Source organism: Diachasmimorpha longicaudata, chromosome 8 (genome assembly GCF_034640455.1).
Source record: "Diachasmimorpha longicaudata isolate KC_UGA_2023 chromosome 8, iyDiaLong2, whole genome shotgun sequence".
In the NCBI taxonomy this organism is placed as follows: domain Eukaryota; kingdom Metazoa; phylum Arthropoda; class Insecta; order Hymenoptera; family Braconidae; genus Diachasmimorpha; species Diachasmimorpha longicaudata.
The window spans coordinates 2,939,886-2,964,649 of NC_087232.1; the positions used below are offsets into that span (position 1 = coordinate 2,939,886).

The following is a 24,764-nucleotide window of genomic DNA, read 5'->3' on the forward strand; positions in this document are numbered from 1 at the left end:
TCAAACTGATTTTGAGTTCTTTGAATACCAATTTATTTATTTCATTGAAATGATAACGATGACGATCGATCGGTCATCGTTTAGCATCTATCCACGATTTCCCTATTGATTTATTTACAATATTTACAAGTTTAACCATTAAATTAAACCAAATTCACTACACAATAATCTGTCCTCCTGAGAGACTCTTCAATAAGTCCATCGAGGATCGAATAAAATTACGTAATACTGGATCATAATTATCATTATATAAAAAATATATTTTCTCGGGTAATATTAATTAACAATATTTATCATCAAAAAAAGCCACATCTTGAATTCATCCCCAACAGATGGAAAATATTATTTGTTGGAGCATTTCTTTCACGTTTTGCGACATAAACTCAATGCGAAAGCAGCATATTCAGTGGTAATTCTTCGCAATTCCCTTCTCATTCCTCATTCTTTTTCACTCTCGACGAAAAAAGGATAGCGAAGAGCCTGAGGCAAGTGTTCTCATTAAGGGATTGCACAACATCTGAGAAAAGTAATTCTAATAGTCCCGCAGGCTGTGTCTGGATCATTCAAAATAAAAATGATAGTGAGACACGACAAATTGTCGGTAAATCAAAAGGAATTTTTAATTACACCCAGGCACTTCAACGATCTTGGATCGTCGATATCATGGTCCGTAATTCCCTTCATCACTATTCATCAAGAAGTTCTCCACTTTAGGATGGAAATAAAAATTGATCAAGCAACGTTCCTGGTAAAAAACTCATCAGTGGAAAGAGGTTCTTTTAATATTTTTTTCCAGTAAACTGACGAGTTTGAAGTTAATTCCTTACACTAGCTAGCTGGGCAATGATTGATCATTTTATAAATTGACCGATCAATCTCCATTTCCCCTTTGTACTAGAATACGTCAGGGTGTCGAACAGGTCCACAACAGGTGTCCAACAAATCAGCCATTAATTTTCCCTCTGAACACATGTCTTCCATTCCTCTTCCTGTGGAAAAATCCTACGATTCTTTTTCCTCACTGACTGCGCGTTTATGAACAAAAACGTCTCTATTATCACAAACCGTAAAGCTCTTCAGATCCGGCGTACTGCTGGTCTGAGAGATGATCTTTTTAGCCGAAGGAAGGGAGTCCACAGTTCTTCTCCTATTGACATGAGTGTCCAACGGTCGTTTCCACCTGATGCCCTTCTTCTTCCTGCTACTACCCACAGAGCCCTGTCGTCTCACCAGGAACTTCGGAGCAGCCCTCATTTTCGGCGAATCTCCGACGTTGCTGGTACTATCAAAGACCTCGTTAACCCCTGGTAGATGCTCCTGAGAGAATGCAGAGTTGAAGAAGCCCTGGGCCTCTTCAATGGGCTCCTCTTGGGACTCACTACGTACAGTTATGTAAGGTGGTGGGCTCTGGATCGATATAGAATGTGCATTTCCAGTTTCTCCATTTTCCTTTGTACTCGTATATGTCAGAGTACTTTCTTCAAGATTTGTGGCACTAGGCCAAGGTCGAATGTTCGGGTTAGCCTTCTGGACAAATGGAAAGAACCTTCTCCTCTCGACCTTGGGAGTCAACTTCACGGATTTCTTCTGGGCAGACGACACAGACTGTCCTTCAATCTCGTTAAACTCGTGGAGATCCAGTGGTATAACTGTCTCCGGGTAATTTCGGGAGACTTTCGAGGCTGAGGGATTACCGATGATCTGCCTGGAGCAAAGGAATTCACGTGATGACTTGTTGCAGGGAGTTAGAGCTACACTGAAGGGAAAATTGGACCTTCTACGTGATAAATTTTTCTCAGATTTTTCAGAGAACTTTTCTTTCCATATAGTTTCATGAATTGAAAAATAATCCTACTTCCTATCCTATTTATGAAAGTACAGGCACATAAATTGAGTTAGCCATCAGCTAACTTGATAAGACTTGGTAAGACTTTTTCCTCATTGGTCAATGTTCTCCAAGCGGATTCAAAGAGGGCGAGCATTCGGTCTCATATTTTCCCTAGTTCGGAAGATGTATGAGATATTGAGCAATGATGCAGAGTATTGCAATAACTTTTATAATGAGTTTCTGTAATTTATGGAAGGGAAAGGACTCACCGCTTGCCATTGAGGGGACTATCGTTCGAATGTGTCGTCAGACTCGCGGTGGATGTTCTCGGGGTGGGGGTTTGCTGCTCGGACTCTTCCTCTTCGGTTATTTCTGGCAGGAACATTGTTTGCTTCTCCTCGGGAACCCTGGAAATAAAATTAGAGCGTTATGGTATGGGATCGTGATAAATGTGTCGACAGATCAATTATCAACCTCGAATTGGCAATGGCGAATTAATTTATTCACCAGATTGATTATTCGTGTTTTTTTTCTTTTCAATTAAAAAAAAATAGTGTATTTTTCTTTTGAAAAATCTACTGATATTAATGATAATCATATTCTGAATTCTATTTTTTGTACTACAAACTAAGGAAAAACTAATAATTCTCCTGTGGGATAATTTCTACAAAAAAATGATTAGTATCATCGAGGGAAATTGATGATTAATTTGTTGTCCAGATTGTTCTTATGATTTATAACCAAGAAACATATTTTTAGTACTAACATCATATTGGCGACACTGCCACGATATGTTTTCCGTTTGTACGCAGCAGCGGCTTCAGTATAAGGCAGTATGAGGTCCTCCGAGTCCCAGTAAATATCTTTGACAAGGGGTGGACACCGATTCATCAGAGTATCAACACCCAGATATGAGACCTTCGTGTGTCTGTCAATGAGCCAATTCAACTCAAAGTCCTCATCGTCGTCGCCAAAGGGATTTATCAGTTGCTCTGCCACCTGATGTAATAACAAAGTGAAAGGATCATTAGAGGGGGATTAAGGGGTAGACGAGAAAGATCCAACTGCCAACTACCTTTAATAATCCCATGTAGAAGAAAAATTGAAGAATCGTGAAAATTGGTAGATACTGGTCGAGCTCCATTTGAAAGGGCTTCTTGTCTCCTTCTATGTATTGTCTCCCTATCAGAGCTACGACGAAAAAACTGTAGGTCGCCAGGGTGACTACTTGTGTGTACACTAGGGGAATCGATACCCAATCGTAACTCCAGAGAAGTCCACATTTTGAACGAAAATCGTTGAATTCCTGGGGAGAAATAATATTCTTCATTATTAATTTCATTCAAAAACATTGTGATTTTTTCATAAAATCGGTATTTTTTGTCCATATTGACAAAAATTAAAGGTCTGTCTATAGCTCTGTTTAGTGCATGTCAGTATTTTATAGTTTTTTCCAGAACAGTGTCGGAATGTTTGCAATAGTTTTAATAAACAGAAAGAAAGAAGGAAAAGAAAGAAATGAGAGAAAAAGGGCCTTTTGTTGAATGGGTCCGGAGTGTGAGGAGTTCGGTCACTAAGAGTTAGTTCCTCTGGAGACATCATAGGAGAAAGATATACCTTCTGCCTGCGATAATAAAATTTTCGCCAATCAAATTTTTAGCCAAGTTAATTAAAATTTATAGCCAAATAGTTTGATTTAGTAAATTCCTATCCATAATCCAATAGTCCAAATGTTAAATTTTCCTTTCATTGCAGATTTTTTTAATGAGTTCTATGGTTTAGTTTGTATGGTCCCAACAGGACAATATAATTTTATAATTTTTGGTGGTTTTCGGAATCAACGCTCGGTTCTTCCTCTTGACTCCGTCTGGTTTCCAGATGTAGCTCTGGAAAAATCCCCATTGGGGAAAAACCTCCAGTAAAAGTCCCGAGAGGACTTGTCCATTTTATATTCTCAGGGAAGACCCCATAGCAATAATCCCCAACATAAAAATATTTAGAGAGTGAGGTTCATAGTCGGGGAAAACCCAAAATCAATTAACTAATCTCGATGTACCATACAGAGAGAAAAGTTCACTAAAAATTACCGAACTACAATAATTTTATGCAACACGATTACCGATCAATACAGCAATTTTTTCATAAAAAATTCTCTCCATGCAGTTTATCAGTGAATTTTTCTTTGACATTACCTCCATGATAATCTTAAGTCCCTGAGCATCTGGTAGTCTGTGTGTCCGTCGAGCCTCCTTGAGTAAATTGATAAACCACGTGCATGGTATCCAATAGGTATTAAACTCAACACTGGGCACCGATAGAAACAGTTCTAGCTCCAGCGCAGTCATAAATCCGGAATCAACGACGTGGTCTAGCGTTGGAAATCGACGTTTTACGGCTGAACTTATGGACCGGAGAACCAGTATCAGTGATAAGTTAAGGTACCGCATTAATGACCTACGCAGCATACGTCCATAATCGTCGTTACCCGTCAAGTACAGGGCGACACTGTGCATCACTCTTGAACAATGAGCTTTATCATTAAGAGTGAATAATGGTTATTATTTTCTCGTGCAGTTTATTCAAAATGGAGAATTTTTCTCCTATTTTTGGAAAAGAAACTCCAAGACTTGGAAACATTTTTGCAAAATTAAAGTGATTTTTTTCACGATTTCACACGACAAAAAATTCTCTTAAACTTCTCCCAACTAATTATTATCAGCAATAATAATTGACAAAGTGTATTAAAAAATTCTGATACTTTACAGAACAATTGCCACTTCAAACATTTTCTGCGAAAATCTTAAATCAAGTAACTTCTGCAAGAATTCAATTATCGATTATTCTCATAGAATATTCTTCATTCAACATTTATAATTAGAAATACGTAGTTAATCACCGGACTTTCGCAATGTATTCATGCAAAGACTAATGAAAAGAAATTAAGTGATGAAATTATTTTAATAGCTCCTGCAGAACCACTAAAATGAGGAGATAATTCTTGAAATTGCATTTCTCGTCAACACATATTTCTCAGCTTTGCGCAACTTAAAATCTCTTCTTTTCTGTACTACAATATTTACCAGCAGATGCATTCACTCATTTTTCAATTAGACAGGTGTACCATTTGTTATTTCACGTGAAAGGTGGAGAAGATTGCTATCCCCTGCGCCTCTTCAAGGATTTTGTTCGATTAAATCTCCTCTTCAGCGTGGGGTAGAGATATCGCACAATCTTCGCGCAGAACATGCAATTCTCAGAAGGAGAACTCCAACGAAAATTGATGGTGACAATTTGATTAGGTGCAGCACGATCGAAGGAATGCATATATATACTTTCAACTTTTATCAGTTAATTGTTACAACGACTTAATGTGAACAAATGGTGATAGGACACGCTTACTTGTCTGGCCAGGGGATTGCCATGTATTGCTGCCACCATCGTGCCGCTACGTATGCAACGTAAAAACCAAGGACAAAGCTGAGAGGAATGAGGCTGATGAAGGTATCACAGTAAACCACTAGTAGTTCAAATGTCCTGAAATTAAAATTAAAATCTCATGACAATCCTGGTGGCTGTCATACAAAACATCTTGTGAAAGGAATCATTTGCATGAATAAGTAACTGCTATTTTTTGATTCATCAAGCCATTAAAAAAGTAGTAAAAGCAATCATTAAGACCTTAACGTATTCCATCAAAGTTCAAGTAACTATAAAACTTGAGAAACTAATTTCCAGTTGATAACAAGCACAACAGGAGAGAATGATTTACCTCTTGTAAGTGTCATTAAAAATATGACGATAGATTGCAGAAATAGCCCCGAAGAGTACACAGAACAACAGCAATTCCCTGTAGATGAGTTTGTAAAGGGAGCCCCGCCACATAAACAGCAGTCGAGTGAATCCACCGCTGGTCGAGCTTGCGACCTCGTACTGATACGACACGGTCATATTTACTAATTGTTAGATTACTGTTTTCCATTGAGTCCCGATACAATGTCGCGTATCGATGTTTCATTGTCGAGTAATGGACGCGCAATTTCCATCTCATTATGATAGCGGCATTATCTTCAGTCGTCAATTAGATTATTGTTAAGTCGTTCGGCGATATTCGGAGGTTTTTGGAAAGTTGCATTTGTATCTGGAACAATAAGAACTAATACTGATTAATTAGGTTACATCGACTGCATCTTCATTTCGTAAATTATATCTACAGGGAGAGAAAAATTCTTGAAAAATTACGTGTCTATTCCGTAATCTGCTAATTAAAACAATATTGGGTAAAAATTACGGAGCAGTTACGGACCTTTTCGGTGAACTTTCAGGAAAAAGTAGGAAACGTTTAGCGAAAACCTGTGTAACTATTGCGTAATTTTCGCTGAATACTATTTTTACTGGTAGACGTGTTCAGGTAGGAATCGCCAAGCTTCAGCCTCGGGTCAACCGTGGGTTAAGCCCGGCTGACCAAGCTTTGGTAATCCTAGACTCCACCAGGTTTGGTATCTTAGTCACACCAGAGAAAGCTCAGGCTTGGATCCTTTCCTGATATCAAACCTGGGTACCAAGCTTGTGCCAAGCCTGGGAAAAGTCTGGTTCATTCAGCCTTGGTTCATAGCGTCTCGACCAGTCCTGGGCCCAGGCTGACGAACTGGCTGACATTTATTTCTTTTTAACTAGGCGGCATGCTGATTTTACTTACACGTGAAACCAAAGGGTGGCAATGTCCTATGGTATTATGCCTAATTGTTAACCCCATATTGTTACACAAGTGTAAAGTAAGTTTTCGAATGCCACAGGGTATCTGGTTCATTTGTAATTTATCTGGATATGTTGAGTACTATAAACTGTTTGAATAAATCCTAGACATTTTTTAATATATGAGCCTGGAAGGGCGCTGGTTCGAAGGCCTGGACGAGCCTTAATAAGTTAGCTTGGGCCAGCCTTCGTTACCAGGCCTGGCCCCACGTCACATTCCAATGGTCATCCACTATTGATCCAGGCTTGGATGCCAAGCCTCATCCAAGCTTACCTAGTCTTGGCAATATCTTGGGTGAAGCCTGGGCCATTGGTGATTTCCTACCTGGGTGGAAACTTTCCTTTGCAGACGAGATCAGAAATAGCATTCGCAGCTCGGGTGGAAAAACATGATTTCCGCCCTTGACGCACAATATACTATTTTCTCTCTACAGTGAGCAGAATATTCGCCATGTCTTTTATCTTGACAACTCCGGCCTGGGCGCGCAACTTCCGTTGAATTTCTCGTGACCAGAAAATTGCGCTAACGAGAACCGAAATGCTCGCTCATCACGAAACGTCGACTAATAGAAACCACGGAGTGGTTTTTCCTGTATGTTACTTTATCTCAATCCTTTTCCTCGTCAAGATACTCGCAAAATCATGAGCACATGACTTTTGGACTCAATTCCTAGTTCCAGAAATGCATTTCGCTATTGTGAGGTTTCTTTTTTCCTCCCTATTCTCTCCTCCGAGGCTTATCGCTAAAAAAAAAGAACATGGGGTTTTCATACCCGAGACCATTGTCGAGTTTACGAGTTTATACGGATTGTTTTAATCCTATATATCCAGTGCCATATTGTTCTCGTCATGGATTTTCAATTCACAGTATATGTGGACATTCGCAGTGGATGAATGTCACAGTGTTACTTTATCCAGGGCGGGTACGATGCACCTTAAATATTTTATGTTAATTGTGAGGAAAGACTAATCAAAAAGTGAGGTACAACAAAACTGTTCTATTCTAGTTATACACGTAAATAATGAGTCCACTAATTAATTATCTGTGTGTTTCATTTGTCTTAGGATCATATGGATGATTTCGTGGATGGTTCAGGAACTGTCCAGTTGAGTGGAATATTTCCTACAAATTTGTTTATAATCTTCTGTGTTATTCATTTTCAATCAAAAAAGCTTAACCAACATTCAATAAGTAATTACAATTCGTCTGCTGTTCATTTTGAGAAATGCTTATTAATTGAAGAAATTTGGACGAAAGAAAAATTCCCAGTGTACGATATTTTTTCTAATCAAAGAATTTATTACTCCGCAGAACAGTCATTATTTATCGCCCATTTTTTACCTGAAAATTAGTTATGAAACACAGAGAAATTTAAATATTAAAATGACAGAAGCTATTTCCTCACCGAGGATATATTTTTACTTTGCGAAGGGTTTTCTTTCTTAATGATGAATTTACAAAAAACTAAGAAAAAATTGATGAATTAATTAATTATCTAATTTCCCAAGTGATTATTCTTTTCAATATGATAATTTGAACTTTTGATTCAATTTAATTTATCAAATGCGCAAGATTCATCTAAAATTCCGAATGCACAAGCTTTCAAATGTTTCCGGAAATAGCTGAAGGCCTGAAATGGTAATTTGGCGAATGCATCGAAGTACAAATTTCCCGTCATTCAAATCAGCCAAATTCCCAAACGTTTTTTATCCACCTGACCTCAAGAATTCATCTGCACCAAACCCTCCGTGCCCTCCGCACTCTCCCCACCCTTCCTCGCAAAACGCAATAAAATTGATGGATTTTTAAAATAGACGAAACGGAAGAACCAATGGATCAGAAAAAAATCGGAAAATGTGACAATTGTGTCGTCACTCGTTGACTTATATATTTCTTTGGCGAATAATGTGTTTGGCAATTGCACCAGTTGCATCGTCGTTGATAAATATAGCCGGGGACCCCGAACTGACACTGTCTGCTCAGTATACCGTGTCCATGATCTTTTCCGTAATCTTTTGAATTTCGTCATTAGTTGGAAATGTTAATACGTCAGACGAACCCAAAATTATGATGTCAAGTTTCAGTAAAAAATTAAGTCAACGTTTTCCCGGTGAATATTTCGGAAACGATTGCTTTCAGAGGAAATTGGTAGAGGACTTTTTTGTGGGAAATTTATTTGTTTCGATAAGTGTAATTTGGCGTTTTTGGCTATAGTAATTAGTTGTGGAAATAATCCTGTATTAGTTCAGGCAAGTTACTGTTCTGGGGGAAATTCAATTTCCTGCAGAAATCTATGTATTTGTGTGAACTAGATAGTATTTTTTCAGGCTGTTGCAGTCGTAGATTTAGTGTTATTTTTCACTTATTATTTCAGTAGTTTAATTGATCATTAACTTGATAATTAGCGGTTCAGGAAAATGGAAAAATTAAAAAAATTCGGCATGTGAAATGAATAATTTATTAAATCCGAGTAAATACTTCATCGAATAAGGGTATTTTTATAGTTAAATATAGAATTATTTCATGCCAATAAATTCGTTCTTCGCCAATCTAAACAATGACTTCATTTTTAACGAATAAAATCTTTATGTGGATCACGGCAAAACATTCCATTAAAATAAAGTTTACATAATTTCAATCAGCTATTCCTTTGAGCCAAGATTTCTCCAACAAAGCAAATAATAATTAACAACAAAATAATTAATAATTATTCCACATATTAATAACAGATTTGAAAGAAATGTTACCAGACTTCATTTTGCAGAAAAAAAACTGGAAATAAAGATTATATTTGCTTGTAAGCCATTCTAGTGAACGATAGTGAATTCCCGAAAACCGCGATGTATTCCGGAATATGATTTACGAAAAAATTATGAGGGCGTAAAATACGGGCGCAGGCTGGGGCTATCAAGCCATCAACTGGACCAATAAGCATTTGCCAATTCGTGGAGAGTTGAATAAATAAACAGATGTTATTCAACCTGAGTACATGTGCACTTCAGACCGAATATTGGTTACATTTCCAGTGAAATAATTTGTCCTTTTCCAATGTCGAGTAAATTTGCGCGCGATTTTTCCATTGACATTTCTAATTAATTTTTTAATTCAGGGCACTCAAGTAATCGGATGTAATTCAACATCTCAAAATTTAATATATGGAAAAAACAATTCTTTCGTGACTAATTCTTTAATTTTCTCGTCCTTCACATGTCGATTTACTTTAATATGATATATTAATAAAGGTACAAATTTTGTCGTTCCTTTTAAATGAAAGAAATTGATTACCATTTTATTTTGTTGTTCTGCTCCGAAAATCGCTGAATTATTTGCTCGAGTCACTGTCACGTAAAAATTATTGCGGACAAATTATAATGAAGGGCGCAATTTAATCCGTCGCACTTTTAATTACACTCAACACATGCTCAGAGGATGTGATTGTACACAAGTGTTCAACTCGAATGCCAACCGCGGACTGTTCTTGTTGCACACCGGTGTGGTTACCGGCGCTCAGCTATTCCTTTCAGTTTATTTCCCACCCTCTAACAGGGAATCTGCATGTCCAAACTTTCTTGTTAACTTCAGACTACACACATTATCTAGAGTTGAATATGCAGCCGATGGCAGAGACCCAAATTCATCAATGTCAAGCGCACTTCGTGATTTTAAGCTTGTGAGGGGTTTTAATTCAAGTGAAGAATCATTCAAGAAGAATTTTGATAATTTGTATCAGTATCCAAATGACGACAGAGACTTGGAAGAATTTTTATTGAGCGCGGAATAAAAGTCATCTTTGCACTACAATTAAAGAAAAAAATTATTCAAATGTAATTAAGTTTGATGAGAAATTAAATTAAGTAGAGTTGCACTGGAAATTGTGTGAATGATTTTTTAAATTTAATTTAAAAATAACTTTTATATATGAACTTTCTTCAATTCAGAGAAAAAATTTAGTAGCTAGATGGGAACCTTTTTGTAAATGACGTGATTAACAGGGGATAATTCGGTACTTGTTGCCAATTAATCGCACGTGTATTTGAGGGGAAATTATAGTCCTCGTTATTGAAATAAAGTATCTACTCTGTAATTGCAAAGCGAAATGGGGATCTAGAAAATTTTACGAAATCTGCAAGTTATTTTACCAGAGCCAGACTCCTATTGTTGAAGGATCCATAAACAGATTACATTTATTTAAATGGCTTCATTGAGTGATTAAGTTAAAATGATCTTGATTTATAAGTCAATTCCATCGGATGAACATCAAAACCATTTCAGATTAATGCGTCAGTTGCACGTGATGCCTTCGATCTAGTTCACGAGTCGTCTTGGGCAATTACTGAAAGCCGAGTAAAAGGTAATAAAAGGTGCGGTGATTCGCAAATTCGTCTGCTGCGTGTTTTTCATTTTTTTCTTTTGATCGACAAATGCTAAAGAGTCCAGAGAATCGATGAAATGTACGCTAATGAATCAACGCAAAATTTTCCCACGTGTTGGTAATTATTCATTGATTTTTTAATTGATTCATTTGGTCATTGATCAACGGGAAAAGGAATGAATGAATGAGTCATTTAAGGAAAAGATGAGAATGATTTTATTCCCAACAATAGAATGTTATAATTAAACAAAAACCACCGATGTATAAAATAAATAAATAAATTTTTCTATTCATTCAGAATCTGAGCATTATATTATTACTAGATTGTGTAAAACACAGATGTATACTTCATTTTTCTTAAGATCATTGCCGATACTGAAAACATTACAGAATTATGGAAATACTCATTGCATCAAGCAAAATTCTCTTCTGACTTTTGTGCGACTTCACTACTTATCAATAATTTATTTCTTAATCTCTCTTTTCATTAAATGAATTACTAATAGTGGAATTCATTTTTCAGCGACTGAGGAATGTAATTCGAAATTACTGAATTGCAACTCAATCATTCTGTCTTTAATAAATAGGTTTGAGAATTTCCAGCTATTATTAATTGGTTAAACCAGAAATCGATAGATGATAATTGGAGGTTGTCGATATTTTTCATGAGGAATTTCATCAGCTGAAAAACATGTCTATACAACTATACAGCCTATACAAGTCTAGACAACTGTGAAATTCATCAAGAAATTCAACAAAATTTATAGAAATTCCCAAAGAAGAATCATTATCATCTGATTCATGAAGTAAATTAATCATCCTCATGCAATCAATTGAATCTCCCAAATTTGATCTAATGTGTTCTCTTGATACTGTGTAATAACGCACTAATTAAAGATTAAGTCGCTGAGATTCGATAAGGAAGGCAAGGACTTCATCAAATGGATATCAGTAAAAAGTAAAAAATAGCGAAAAAATAATCCACATAAATTCCTGAAGACTAACCTAAATGACAAGTTCGTCTTTCATGCAATAGTACTGATGGAAAATGATTTAATTCCGAAGAGAATTGATCATCCACTGGAATTACTACTATTCAAAACTACGAGTGATGCTCTTTCGAGCTCGAGGGATCATAGAACCTCTCAATTAAAGCCCTCATTATGCTTCCAGGGACTCTCTGGTGCTCCTTGATGAGGTCCTCGAGAGCCTTCGCCACATTGTCCCTTAATTGTTCCGGCGTTAGACTACTATCGTAGGGCATCGGTTTACCAATAAACGTTTTAAGTTTAACAGGGAAGCCGCCGTATAATGGAGCAAATGGAATTTTCGTGGCTGCGTACATCCTCAGGAAAATTCGTCGACCCCAACTCATGGATCTAAATGCCTCTCGCACATTTTTAGTAAATATTGGAACGATACACTGCAAAAAAATAATAAACAGGTATTGTCAATTATTATCACACGTGTTAATACCAGTGATTTATCTCTATTAATTAATAATCATTAATTAATAGAGATGAATTAATTGGCAACGAATATGTATGTTTTTTCTCACTAGCGGATTGCATTACATCTTGTTTAAACCCAGACTATAATTATTTGATAGACCACGATTATAAAAAACGTTTCATCTTATTTTAATTTACGATAGCATTATGATATGAAGAAAATCAGAAAATTAATACTTTCAAATTCGTGGCATTAACTCTAATGAACATTCAATTAATGGTTGTACGTACCACTTTAGCATCGAGTGCGACCTTGGCGAAGCCCAGCCTATTCTTCCACAATAATTGATAGTAGGAATCACCGAACTGGGCCTCGTACACTCCCCCAGGAGATATTGCCAGCATATTTCCCTCTCTCAGTATAGCCGAGCACGTCTGAATCGTACCTGGTATCATTTTCATGACATGACAGATGATGGAAAAACCGGGGACTTTGAAGAAAAAATTATCCGCCACTGTGTGAATGACTTTTGAGTTGAGTAAAACAATTTTCGCTATGAAGTAGTAGAGATCTATGGGCAGTGCGCCGTGATAGTAGATGAATAATACTGGCGAGTCCATTGGAATGTTCTCGATTCCAACAACTTCGTATCCTAAAAGAGTAACATATCGTCCAATCCAGCATTTAATTTTCTTTTTTTCCTTATTTTCATAGTTATTATCATGTTAAATTGATTTATTACTTACCATAATAAATATATCCATGCACATCCCATATTGCAGCAACAACACTTCTCGCTGCAGATTTCCAGTCTTTGCCATAAGCTTCTCTTAATCGTTTTCTAGGAAAGGAAAAAATTTTTAAAAACCAGATTAAATTACAAGATGCCAGTTGAAAGGGGCTATCAATAACAAGACCGTAAAACATTTTTTGACTTATGACAAGTTGACAGTACTATCCGAAAGCGAGTGATATAATCCACGAGCCAAAAACTACTTTTGTGGCCCTATTTCGAAACATAGTATGTGATAACTGAAAATTTTCAACTCGAAGATTTTGTTATATTTTATCTGAAATTACTAGTTCCAGAGATAATTTTCGATTCTAAAAACTCACCTATGCAATTTGTAAATGTAGAAAATTAACGCAGTCATGTACAGAAGTAGGAGAATAACAACAGGTAATAAAAACGTGACTAGCAGGGGCATAAGTAACCACGAGAGCCATAGTGTAAAATCTACGTCAATGTGGTCAACTGTGAACACACATAAAGAACAAAAATTAATGAACAGGTTGTCCTCAATCCTGCATAACTCCTGAATTCTCCAAAAATTAAGTTAAAGCAAGAAGACATTTAAAGGTCAACGGAGAATGGAGTTTCAAAACGTCCTGTGGATTTTTTTTACTTCTATTTAAAGTGGTCTGACAGGATCCAGTTAAATCGTTGGGTGGAATGAGGAAATATACTTTTAGAATACAAACAAAATTATTTATCCCATTAATAGAACATTAGAATGTCAATGAGAGTCGAATATAACGAAAAGAAATTTTCTGGTAAACCCAAATGAAATTCTAATGGAAAAATTATTGAAAAAATAAATGTGGTGATTAGTTTAATACGAGACTGACACTTTAATCTATTTCAGAGGAAGAGAAATTCTGGGAATATCAGGTTTCAGCCAAAATTCCATTAAATTCACACAATCAGAGCCATCATCAAACGTCAATATTCAATACAAATAGGATTTAATGTCGATGTTTATTGACAAAATCGTAACGTTATAATCAAATCTACGGCGTGTAGAATATTAGAACAATAGCTATGTTAGGTCAATGCAATTACACCAACGATTCTACTAGAATTCCCATGGGTTTTCTCTTCAAGGATTGGAGATTTCCAACGATAAAAAATATTATCCTCCGAAAATTTCAACGGAAATCTAAATACATTAAATTCCCCTTCGCCATATCCTCACTTTAAAAAACTCTAAAAAACTCACCAATAATCTCCTCAAAATTTTTTAAGACATCGGACACTGCGGAGAACATTCTCCCTCTTGGAAAGCCCTCATAAACCTCCAGAAACTTGAAGAAATAAATAAACAACAGAGACTTCTCAAGCCACCGAAAACGCAATTTTTCCCAGAGGAACAAATACCTCGAGCATTTAAAATACCGAAAGAATTCACTGAAAATTGTTATGTCCCACTGAAACCACAGTTCAACGTCTTTTAAACGTTCGAAGCACTCGTAAAAAGTCTAGAACATGAGCACCGGTTGAAAAAAAATCCACGACTTTCACCGATTACGCACACAAATTTCTCATCTCTCTTTTCACCTGTACGTGTTTATATTCGTCCATCGCTATTTACCGATGGTCAGCTAGTTGCGCCGAATCATAGAGTGATGATGCCGATCATTCTCGATTGATTAAGAACCACCAGGGAAGATAATTATGACAGGAGCGAGAGAGAGAGAAACCAGGAAACAATGATAACTCTTTGTTGAAGGAATCAAACTTGTTTTTATTCAACATCTGGGGACCGACATGTCTGAAGTGTGTCCAGAAGGAGTCAGGTGAGGCTGGGTTTTTGGTCGGATATTAGGTTAGGTTATGGAGGTGATTCTCGCACGCGGATTAGGCCCCAGGTAGTTAATTCCACATAGGTAAAAATTGATCAGTTTCTCCATTCGGGCCCTTTGAAGGTCCATTGAAGACCATTGATATTCGATCAATTCGCTTTGATAGTCAATATTTATTTTTTTATTAATTGAAACCTTTTTCAAGCGAAAGTTAGCCCCCCATTTTTTATCTTTCGATTGAAGGTCAAAAGTAACCTCGTCATTGGATTGAAAATTGTTTGTAGGTCATATATAGTCCATTGTCATTAGTCTATCAACCTGGGGCCCCTAACTAACTAATACTAACTAATGTACCTGATTGTACATCGTTAGAACATCATTGTACATGTATTGATTTTGTTTGTAGCCCCGTGGATAAGTGATAATTATCATTTTAATTTTGCCCATGATGTTGGCCGAAAAAATAAAAACAAAAAATTAACTTTTTTAACTGGACTATAGTTAGGTTTGTAGGAAGCGTTTGTAAATCTTCCCCGTGGTTTTTTATTTTAATTTGTTAGATTAAGGGATGAATTTATTTCTCTGTGTGCCACAGGCGGACACGCAGCGCCGTGTATGGCGTCTCGAGTTACTTGTATGTTGTTTGACAAAGAGGATAGACTAATGTAGAGGTGTACCCCAATGAAAGTACCGATCCTGGTGGTGAGAGGCGCCACCATCGACTCTGACAACTGTGTGAGCTGCCCGAAAATTCCCCCGCGTATAAAAAAAAATTTCTATACATTTCTAATGAACATTAAGGAATAAAACCAAATGCTGTTTGTAGGAGAATTAAAGTCCTCTTCTTCAAGGCAAGTTTCACCCCCTAATGTCGAAAAATTATAATTCACGACTACGCGGAAAATCGAAACGTGGTATTTGCGCCGAGATATGACTAATTTTGCAATTAAAACGATAATTAACTATTTTTGCCAAATATTTCACTTTTTTGTAAATTATGAGACTTCATAACATAAATAGACTTTTCAAAAAAAGGTTGGTAAAATAAAACTCTGCTATCGATCAGAGGGAGCCACTGGTCAACACCAATGCATCTACGGCTATGTTCAGGCCTCAGTGAGAGAAGGTAAACCAACAACTCTGTTCTACGATGAACTGAGGGGAGTACAACGGGCTAACGACCCTGCAAAAAGTGTTTAGTTTCCTTGGAATCAGCCATTCAACATTAAAATCATTGTTGAGGCTCTTTAGCATTCGTCCAACGATATATTTTTCATCGATCCGTCATTTTGTACGATAATTTCCACGTCGAACGGCCGTAACTAGGTTCACTCGCCAGTCGTCTATTCGTCTATTCACTCAAGTCGAAAATGGACTCTAGTTGATGAAGGTGTTGAGTAATTTCGTCCCCTCAACACTCTGGCCACGGTTTTTCCCGTAAAATGGGGAGACGTTTTCAATTTCCTAGGATTAATTGTCGCGATAATTCGTTGAATTGGTGATGATATTTATGCTCTATAAAATCGATCGACGTATTTTGCATTGAGGACTACTTCTGGATTATGTCAATGTTCTAAGGTAAGTGACAAATAAATCAAGTGTCTCGGATTATTTTTCGATTTAATTAGTGGAATGAGGGATTTTTTTATTCAGTGAATGGGGCATAATTTTAACGGTGGAAATGAGCATTGATTTTCTCTTTGGGCGAACAGAACAAAATGTCTGATGGTAATGCTGACTCGATGGACACGGACGAGGATTTCTTCAACGCGAGACCCAGGAGACTTAGTGGTAGATCTACTCACAGGGTCATGAGGACACAACCTGGAGTTAGGAGGAGCACCAGGAATAGAATGCAGACTTATGATAATTTGAACACCAGTTGGATACTAGGTTAGTTGGGGCTGGGATGGGTCTTGAAATATTGACTTCGGGATATAAATTCTGGGTCTCGATGGGTCGAAAAACTCCTTTAACGATTACGAGGGAAATGTGCAAATATATTTTTGGGCAAGAATACAATTTTTCAATGTACACGTCCTAACTTTTTAGGCGAAATTATTATCGACGTTAATCAATAATAGGGAGGAGAATTTTGATGATGAAGTTCCGAGACCAAATTTTTTGTTTTGTCTTGAATTTTCTTTTGAGGACTGTAGTCCTCAAAAACCTGCTGTAGTCTATCAGGGCAGGGTCTTGAGATATATTTTGGGTTTGATAAGAGCTGTTAAACAATGAAAAAAAAAATGGAACTGCCTCGTTCTCTTTTTTGATGATTGACCATTCTCATGGTTGTCTGGTTGATGATTGGTAATAACCCAAATATTGGGATATCCTCAAGACTGAAATTTGCCATAAAAAATACAAACTTAATGCTAGTTCCCCACGAGCTCATCTTTCTAAAACTGAAATTCTCTTGTTGACTTTCAACTCCATCAACCTCTATCGTCACTACCTAACCACTGAATTTTCACTTTCAGGCACGCAAACCCTGAAAGGCTACCCGATGTTCCAGAACCACGCTTCGTCCTCCGACAAGGAGATGGCGGATGATCCACCCCGGGATCTTCGTGACCGTATGCCTCTGCGTTCCCGCGAGAACCACCCTCCACCGTCAAAGTCGACGCGCCACATCCGCGACCGTTCGGCCCTTCCACGTGATCGCGCCCCAATTTCTCACGATCGTCCCTCCTTGACCGAGCCAGAATCGAAGAATCTTCGGGAGTCCCGGCACTCCGCCAAGGACCTGATCCCAAAAATCACCACCCGAAGTCGATCAGAAGTCTCCAAGTCGCCCTCGGAGGAGAAAGAAATAGTACGAACCCGTAAAACCGACAGTCCGAATCGCCTCCGTGAGGGCCCGGTGACGCGTCTCTGCGGGATGCTAGATAAAGAAGATAAAGTGAAAACCGAACCCCAGGAGAGGAATGATGACAGCTCCCAGGAGTCCGAGAAACCAGAGAACAATGGAAATTCCGACAATGATGACGGCTACGAGGACATGTACACGAGGATCAAAAGAACACGAAGGGCTTCTCAGCGTCAATTGGACCGAAGCAAAAAGATGTCAGAGAGTGACATGAGTGAGTCCTCGGATTCCCCAGGGCCCCGAAAGTATAGCCTCCGTCAGAAGAAGCCGACTGTGGACCGATTTCAGGCGAATGCTGAGCCTGGAAGAAGGTCCATTCGAGCCCTTCGCAGTGTTCTAACCAACTCGATGCGCAGAAGAAAGCATAGAAGCAAGAGTTCATCCTCATCGGACTCTGATGATCCCGAGCCCCAAAGATATGACAAGAAAAAGGGAAAGAAAGCTAGACAGACAGCTGTCCCCCAGGGCGGCCCACCCGACAAGAAGGCAGATATCAGCCCCATCACCCTCGATACAAATATCAGATTCAACGACGTTGGAGGCTTGGAGTCCCACATCCACTGTCTGAAAGAAATGGTTGTATTCCCCATGATGTACCCAGACGTATTCGATAGATTTCACATAACTCCGCCTAAGGGGGTGCTGTTCCACGGGCCCCCAGGTACCGGAAAGACTCTCATCGCAAGGGCCCTAGCCAACGAGTGCTCCCAAGGTTCTAGAAAGGTCGCTTTCTTCATGAGAAAGGGAGCTGACTGTCTGTCAAAATGGGTTGGCGAGTCTGAGAGACAGCTGAGACTTTTGTTTGAACAAGCGCAACAAATGAAACCCTCAATAATATTCTTTGACGAGATTGATGGATTGGCACCTGTGAGGAGCACCAAACAGGATCAGATCCACGCTAGCATCGTCTCAACACTTCTGGCCCTGATGGATGGTCTGTCTGATCGAGGAGAGGTGATTGTCATTGGCGCCACAAATAGAATAGACGCCATTGATCCAGCCTTGAGGCGACCTGGGAGATTCGACAGAGAGCTCTTCTTTCCACTGCCTGCGATGAAGGAAAGACTGGAAATTCTGAAAATTCATGTTGCTAAATGGCAGACTCCACCCACGGATGAACTCCTGGAAATTCTTGCTGAGAAGACAACTGGCTACTGCGGATCTGACCTGAGAGCCTTGTGCACTGAAGCTGTTCTCCAGGGTCTGCGAAGGACCTACCCTCAGATATATAAAACGAGCAATCGGCTACTGCTTGATCCACAGAGGGTGGAGGTGAAGAAGAGGGATTTTATCGAGGCGAGTTCAATTCTTGTGCCTTCGTCGCACAGGGTGGCTCCCAGTGTTAGCAGAAAGTTGCAGCCTTTCCTTATTCCATTGCTAGGACCTGCCTTGGAGGATCTGATTAATGCTGTGAAGGCCATCTTTCCTCAGGGAATCAATCCAGCTTTGGCGAAGATCAAGGTGGCTAAGGGAATTCACAGGCCTAGGATGTTGGTGACCGGGGATGATAGGTCTCACGGTCAAGGTCCCAGATTAGCCCAAGCTCTGCTGTATAGAATGGAGCACGTGCCAGTGCAGACACTCGATGTCAGCACTTTATTCGCTGAGAGTGCGAGATCACCTGAAGAGACATGTGTCCAAGTATTCAACGAGGCGTCCCGGAACATCCCCTCGATCATATATATCAGATCTATTGACCAGTGGTGGCCTCTAGTTCCCGAGACTGTTAAAGCGGTCTTTATGTGCAGAATTGCAGCCCTTGATCCTTGTCTGCCTATTCTTATTCTGGCTACAAGTGATGTAGACTATTGTGAACTACCGTCCAAGTTGAGGAATCTGTTCAGTGAGCTGAGGGGCGAGGTCTATACCATGAAGAGTCCTGGACTGGAGCAGAGGGAGGAGTTCTTCAGGCCTATTTTTGTGGAGCAAAGCCTGAAGGGACCCATGGTCAAGGACGAAAAGGTTAAGGAGATGGAGGAATTGCCACTGGCGCCCGATCCTATGCCAAAGAAACTGAGCGAGGAGGAGGTGAAAGTCCTCAGGGAGAAGGAGGAGGTCTCGTTGAGGGAATTGAGGATCTTCCTGAGGGAGATCTGCGCGAAGCTTGCGAGAAATCGACAGTAAGTATCAATTGAGGAGAAAATTTATCTTAATTGTTGGATTAGCTTCTGAAAATTGCAAACATTATAGAGTTAAAAATCATCAACTGAATTTGCCTTGGTTTCCATTTTTTCCATAAAATTTATTATTGTGTTTTTATAGATTTTTCATGTTCACGAAGCCAGTGGATATAGAAGAAGTACCGGATTACAATTCGATTATCAAACAGCCCATGGACCTTGAAACTATGATGACAAAAATCGATATGCACTGTTATCTATGCGCACGAGATTTCCTGGATGACGTTGATCTAATTTGTAGAAATGCACTGGAGTACAACCCCGACAGGTATGAAAAGAATTACCAAATTTTTGCATCGATTCAATAATAAACGAGCAAACTAATGAAGGAGATGGTCTCCATTTTTTTATTTGATAGCAATTAGTTTCAGATGATTTGTCCAAATTTTTCAGTGATTGTTCTCACATAATTGGCTTTAAAATCAAATATGACATTTTAAATTTCCTTTGATAAATGGGACTGTCAATCCAACATATGAATATAGAGAAAGAAGAAAGAAACTTTGCCAAATTGTCATTTGAAACATGGTATTTTCTCAGATACATGAAAACCATTGCAGATAGTGTAATTGTGGCAAATGAAAAAATTCAATTTTTTTTATGAAAAATTTGAGAAATTATGTTTTTTGCCCCTAAAATCACCCGTCAAATATCTGAGTGTTGATTACATAAGTGGAGTAACCATCTTCTTGATAAAACCAATGAACCGCCAGTGATGACATTTGAAAAATAAACGTATGAAACTCACTGAATAATTCTTGTTTCATTCAGCTTGCGCGATAGGCCCTCCCTTGGGATACTGAAGAGGTAGTCTCATTCCATTTCACCTCTGATGCCTTATATCGTAGAGCAATGATTTTCAGTTGCAAAATCGTACGCTATGGCAACTGAAAAACATTTTAGAAAGTCCTTTCACGGAAAGAAAATTCTTAGATCAAAAATTCAGTTCGAGAAACTATTCATTTTCTTTCATGAATGCAACCCATTGTTGTATTGCATACAATAAACATGCCCAATCACCCCTGCCCGGCTCAACAAATATCTCGAAATCCGGGAGACATCAAAATTTCTTTCTAAATATCCTTTAAAGTTGTCATTTTGTTCTACAAAAAGTGCCAGCTAAGAACTCAGTTCGCGAAACCTTTCACCGCTTCTCTACTGGATTTCTTTTATTTCCTAGGATTAATCTTTTCAATATTTCGTCCCCCGATCAAGAATAATCTTTCCGTGTTTTCCTCTCAGTACTTTCCTCCCTCCCCCTGATTAACCCCAGACTAATGCATCTGTCCTCAACAGAGATCCAGCAGACAAGCTGATTCGCCATCGTGCCTGTTCCCTTCGTGACAACGCCTACGCCCTCATCAAGGCCGAACTCGACTCCGATTTCGAGGACAAGTGTCGAGAGATATCGAAAAATCGGCGGGCACCTGAGGACCTCGAACCCGAGGGCAATATCCGAGCAACGAAGACCGAAAACGGCACTAATGACAGTAAGACTGAGAAAAATCAGAGTCCTGGGGCCTCGGTGGTGCTGAATGGTAGAAAATTGAGCACCTCAAGAAAGAGAAAAGTACCAGCTTGGGCCAGGGGATATGTGAAGAAAGTTACGAAAAAGAAGAAGATCATGTTCGAGGAGAATCCAACCGACAGTCCACCCAAGGGAAATAATGGTACCAGGGTCGTGGATCTGGAGAAATTCCAGGAGTTTGAGGCCAATGCTGTAGTCATTAATGGGGACTCAACAATTTACGACAACACTGACTCTGAGAATGAGTCAGTGAACGAGGGAAATCACAGAGAAGTCGTTATTGGAAGTCAGGTAGAGGTGATTAGTGATAAGGGTGATAAGGGGGAGAAGGAGGGAGAGGGCAAGGAGGAGAAATCCTTGGAGGAGAAACCTGTGGAGAATGGTGAGTCACACAGCTCCTCCAGGAGGGAGAGCACCGATGATCTCACATTTGCTGTCGACTGCGATTCTAGTCCAAAGAGGATGGGCGAGGAGAAGGTGATGGTTGATGAGGGTGAACTGCAGGAGGCGTGGAGGCACACGGTGGATGTTACCAGAGAACTGCCTGTTGAGGTACTTTGCGATATTTATGTACAACTCAGCAGGTGTGTTGGAAAATACGATAAGAGTTACGATAGAAGAACACTGCCAAAGGTGAGTTTAAATTGATTGATTAATTGATTGAGGAAAGTAGGATTTTTTCCTAAGATAAAAGGCCAAATGAGAGACATGAACTTTCAACGAGCTTTATTTATAATTAATAAAATCATTGGTCAACGTATCATTAGATTAAAATATGGATATTATGAATTCAAAATTAATTACGTTATCATTAGATTATTAATGTGCAGATGAAATTAATTTCCTCTTTGCTCGTCAATGTGCAGGATTTGCTCAAGGAACTTCAGAGATTCGAGAATCCCACCGATAGCCCAATGGACGAGTCTGAGAGAGAATGTAACGGTTAAAGCTGTAAAAAAATTCAATACGTATCATTAGTGTCACTCATTTCGACAATTGGATCTCACTGCTGCGCAACACGTTCCAACGAAACTGCCGAAATCATGAATAATTCTTTTTTACCGTCTACTCGTCGTCGTCGACAATGTTTTTGTCATTATCAATGGAATTTGTACATAATACTTTACTTTTGTATTTTCATTCTTTTTCATTTCGTATTATGAATTGTGCGGCGATTGAGATCAATGCTAATACCAATTCATATAATTTAAGACTTTCGTGATTATTATGATCTTTATTATTACGGTAAGATCATTTTTTAGTTCTAAAAGCTTGTACTTACTCATTTACTTCTCTTTTTTTTCTTATAAAAACCAAATGTCTTGATCGAAACGTCAATTTATGATAATTAGGAAAATTTCGTTGCCAATTAAATTGTAAATTCAATTTGAAATTAATTATTTAATAGTTCAAATTAAGAATGTGGGAATTTTAGCCCAAAGTCAATTTTTATATTCTTTGTCATCACATTTTCGCTAATTCGAACATTGAAATTTCGTTCATTAACTAGTGTAAAATTATCTCGATAACAACTGATTTTTGGAGACAAAGTCGCGTCATGAAAAATCATTGTATGAAATTGACTCCTGTGAAGGCAACTTATAATAATTAGAACAATTTCGCTGCCAATTAAATCGCAAATTCAATTTTCAATGAATCATTGTTCAAGTATTGGTATTCAAAAGAAATGAAGAATTCAATTGTGGAGTAGATTCTCTACGCGGTCTCGTCAAATTTTAAATAATTCATTTCTAACGAATACGTCTCGCAATGAAGAATGATAGCATTACATTTGGAGCCTAACATACAATTAACGATAATTAGAACAAATTCATTACCAATTGGATTGCAAATTAAATTTTAAATCGTTAATTCCCTGGTAATTGGATTTAATAATGAGAATATCTGGTGTAGAATCGATTGTTTGTTTTTTTTTCTCGCTAATTTTTCAGTAATTTAACTACTAAGCCTCCACTTGTTCATTAATTATGGTGACATTATCACATTAACGAGTGATTTGTCGAGAAAAAATCTCAATACAAATAAATCGATAAAATTGAACCCAAAAGATAAGTTTTAACGTACCTAAAAAAAATATTAAAGTAATGAAAAGCAATTCGAGAGACTTTTCCGAAATTCTCGTTTGTTTTCATTTAAGTATTTTTCATTATTCACATAATTACACTGCCCCGTTCAGCTCACAATTAAAGAAACAAAAAAAAATTAATGAATACTTCATCAATTAACATGAAGGCACACGATCATTCCAAGGGAGTAATCATTAAATAAGGGAAGAGTGGAAGCCAATCATCCTCGTTACCTCAACATCATTAATTTATTTTTTAAAAGACATGAACATAATGCCAAGTCAATGAGCTTCCAGTCAACCACTGCCGTTGTTATTGGATGCAATTTTTATTTTTCTCTAACTTTCTCTGTTCTCAATAACTGTATTTAGTTTATAATTGATATACAAAAATATTATTAACTCGAAAATAATTGATTCAGTCATTGAACGTTCAATTTATGTAAATGAAATTGTTCGAGACTAATTTAAGCGTTTAATGACTGTAATGGTAATACAGGCTCACTCACAACGTTACATAATAATAAGTATAAAATCGGATTGTATGCGGTTAAAAGTGTATACACTGCCTTATTTATTGTAACACATAAGTACACTATTTGTTATGTGAGGAAGCGGATGAAGGAAGGAGCCAAGGCGAGGAATAAACATTAGAATTTGATAATTTGATTTTTATGACTTTTGATGAATTTTATACCTTTATTCCCAGTGTTCCCGGGGAAGGTTCAACCTGGATCTATTTCGGAGGTTGATCCAGTATATTCTAACTTTCAAAATGTTTTTAAAGCCTGGATGGAGGGTCCACCCCTTCCGAATACCTGCAGGTGCTTGGTGGCGGGAATGGGACTGAAGGAGATGTTGGAACCTCGACTTCGACTTTAAGAATCTAAGCGCGACCAGAGCAAAATAATTCGAGGGCCCTTCCGTGCTGCTGATTTGAATTCCTCTGACCTGAAGTTCCACACAGTTGCGTTATTTTTATTCTCTCTCTGGGTTTTCACTCTTCAAGTGTTTCTTGAAGTTGGTTGACTACTGCGGTAACGTCAAATATGAAATTTTATTGTTAGAAAACGAAGAAAATTCTTTAGAAAAGGTGTTTCGAAGGCCTATCTC

General features: G+C 38.1%; 4 protein-coding genes across 9 annotated transcripts in view; 1 reads left to right on the forward strand and 3 right to left on the reverse strand.

Annotated features, from left to right (window-relative positions):
• Positions 1–9: 9 nt before the first annotated feature.
• On the reverse strand, positions 10–10,350 carry LOC135165180 (bestrophin-4-like). Of its 3 annotated transcripts, none has more exons than XM_064126228.1 (8): positions 9,867–10,350; positions 5,598–5,966; positions 5,228–5,362; positions 4,021–4,345; positions 2,904–3,134; positions 2,595–2,827; positions 2,098–2,235; positions 10–1,705 (listed from the first exon to the last, which is right to left on the reverse strand). In XM_064126228.1, the coding sequence occupies exons 2-8, from the start codon at positions 5,774–5,776 to the stop codon at positions 1,003–1,005; spliced, it is 1,944 nt and encodes a 647-aa protein (XP_063982298.1). In that variant the 5' UTR covers positions 5,777–5,966; positions 9,867–10,350; the 3' UTR covers positions 10–1,002. The 3 variants fall into 3 exon arrangements, with proteins under 3 accessions (XP_063982298.1, XP_063982299.1, XP_063982300.1); XM_064126229.1 differs by having other exon boundaries at positions 5,598–5,981; XM_064126230.1 differs by lacking the exons at positions 5,598–5,966; positions 9,867–10,350 and having other exon boundaries at positions 4,021–4,358; positions 5,228–5,363.
• A 795-nt stretch (positions 10,351–11,145) lies between these two features.
• On the reverse strand, positions 11,146–14,958 carry LOC135165189 (uncharacterized protein). Its single transcript, XM_064126250.1, has 5 exons — positions 14,406–14,958; positions 13,522–13,660; positions 13,152–13,246; positions 12,696–13,057; positions 11,146–12,376 (listed from the first exon to the last, which is right to left on the reverse strand). The coding sequence occupies exons 1-5, from the start codon at positions 14,452–14,454 to the stop codon at positions 12,056–12,058; spliced, it is 966 nt and encodes a 321-aa protein (XP_063982320.1). The 5' UTR covers positions 14,455–14,958; the 3' UTR covers positions 11,146–12,055.
• Positions 14,959–16,094: 1,136 nt separating this feature from the next.
• Positions 16,095–24,320, forward strand: LOC135165174 (ATPase family AAA domain-containing protein 2-like). 3 transcript variants are annotated; one of them, XM_064126192.1, is made up of 7 exons: positions 16,095–16,566; positions 16,642–16,881; positions 17,469–19,977; positions 20,120–20,305; positions 20,809–20,844; positions 21,334–22,198; positions 22,432–24,320. In XM_064126192.1, exons 2-7 carry the CDS (start codon positions 16,707–16,709, stop codon positions 22,510–22,512), a joined length of 3,852 nt encoding a protein of 1,283 aa, XP_063982262.1. In that variant the 5' UTR covers positions 16,095–16,566; positions 16,642–16,706; the 3' UTR covers positions 22,513–24,320. The 3 variants fall into 3 exon arrangements, with proteins under 3 accessions (XP_063982262.1, XP_063982261.1, XP_063982263.1); XM_064126191.1 differs by having other exon boundaries at positions 16,096–16,566; positions 16,701–16,881; XM_064126193.1 differs by lacking the exon at positions 20,809–20,844 and having other exon boundaries at positions 16,097–16,566; positions 16,701–16,881.
• The window catches only part of LOC135165182 (uncharacterized), a 56,804-nt gene continuing 54,361 nt past the window's right edge, over positions 22,322–24,764 (reverse strand). The window contains exons 3-4 of one of the 2 annotated variants that reach the window (XR_010299442.1): positions 24,349–24,683; positions 22,322–22,514 (exon numbers count right to left, since the gene is read on the reverse strand). The gene's annotated coding sequence lies outside the window, so the exon portion shown is untranslated. The remainder of the gene's footprint in view (positions 22,515–24,348; positions 24,684–24,764) is intronic. The other variant, XR_010299444.1, reaches the window with a different exon arrangement.

Excerpts from the sequence above, each read along its gene's own strand:
- LOC135165174 (XM_064126192.1), top strand. The coding sequence starts at position 16,707 with ATGTCTGATGGTAATGCTGACTCGATGGACACGGACGAGGATTTCTTC. Across the intron at positions 20,306-20,808 it reads CTGGAGTACAACCCCGACAG|CTTGCGCGATAGGCCCTCCC; the intron begins GTATGAAAAGAA and ends TGTTTCATTCAG. Across the intron at positions 22,199-22,431 it reads ATAGAAGAACACTGCCAAAG|GATTTGCTCAAGGAACTTCA; the intron begins GTGAGTTTAAAT and ends GTCAATGTGCAG.
- LOC135165189 (XM_064126250.1), bottom strand. The coding sequence starts at position 14,454 with ATGTTCTCCGCAGTGTCCGATGTCTTAAAAAATTTTGAGGAGATTATT. Across the intron at positions 13,661-14,405 it reads AAATTTTGAGGAGATTATTG|TTGACCACATTGACGTAGAT; the intron begins GTGAGTTTTTTA and ends GTGTGTTCACAG. Across the intron at positions 12,377-12,695 it reads TCGCACTCGATGCTAAAGTG|TGTATCGTTCCAATATTTAC; the intron begins GTACGTACAACC and ends ATTTTTTTGCAG.
- LOC135165180 (XM_064126228.1), bottom strand. The coding sequence starts at position 5,776 with ATGACCGTGTCGTATCAGTACGAGGTCGCAAGCTCGACCAGCGGTGGA. Across the intron at positions 4,346-5,227 it reads GCAATCCCCTGGCCAGACAA|AGTGATGCACAGTGTCGCCC; the intron begins GTAAGCGTGTCC and ends TCATTGTTCAAG. Across the intron at positions 3,135-4,020 it reads GACTTAAGATTATCATGGAG|GAATTCAACGATTTTCGTTC; the intron begins GTAATGTCAAAG and ends ATTTCTCCCCAG.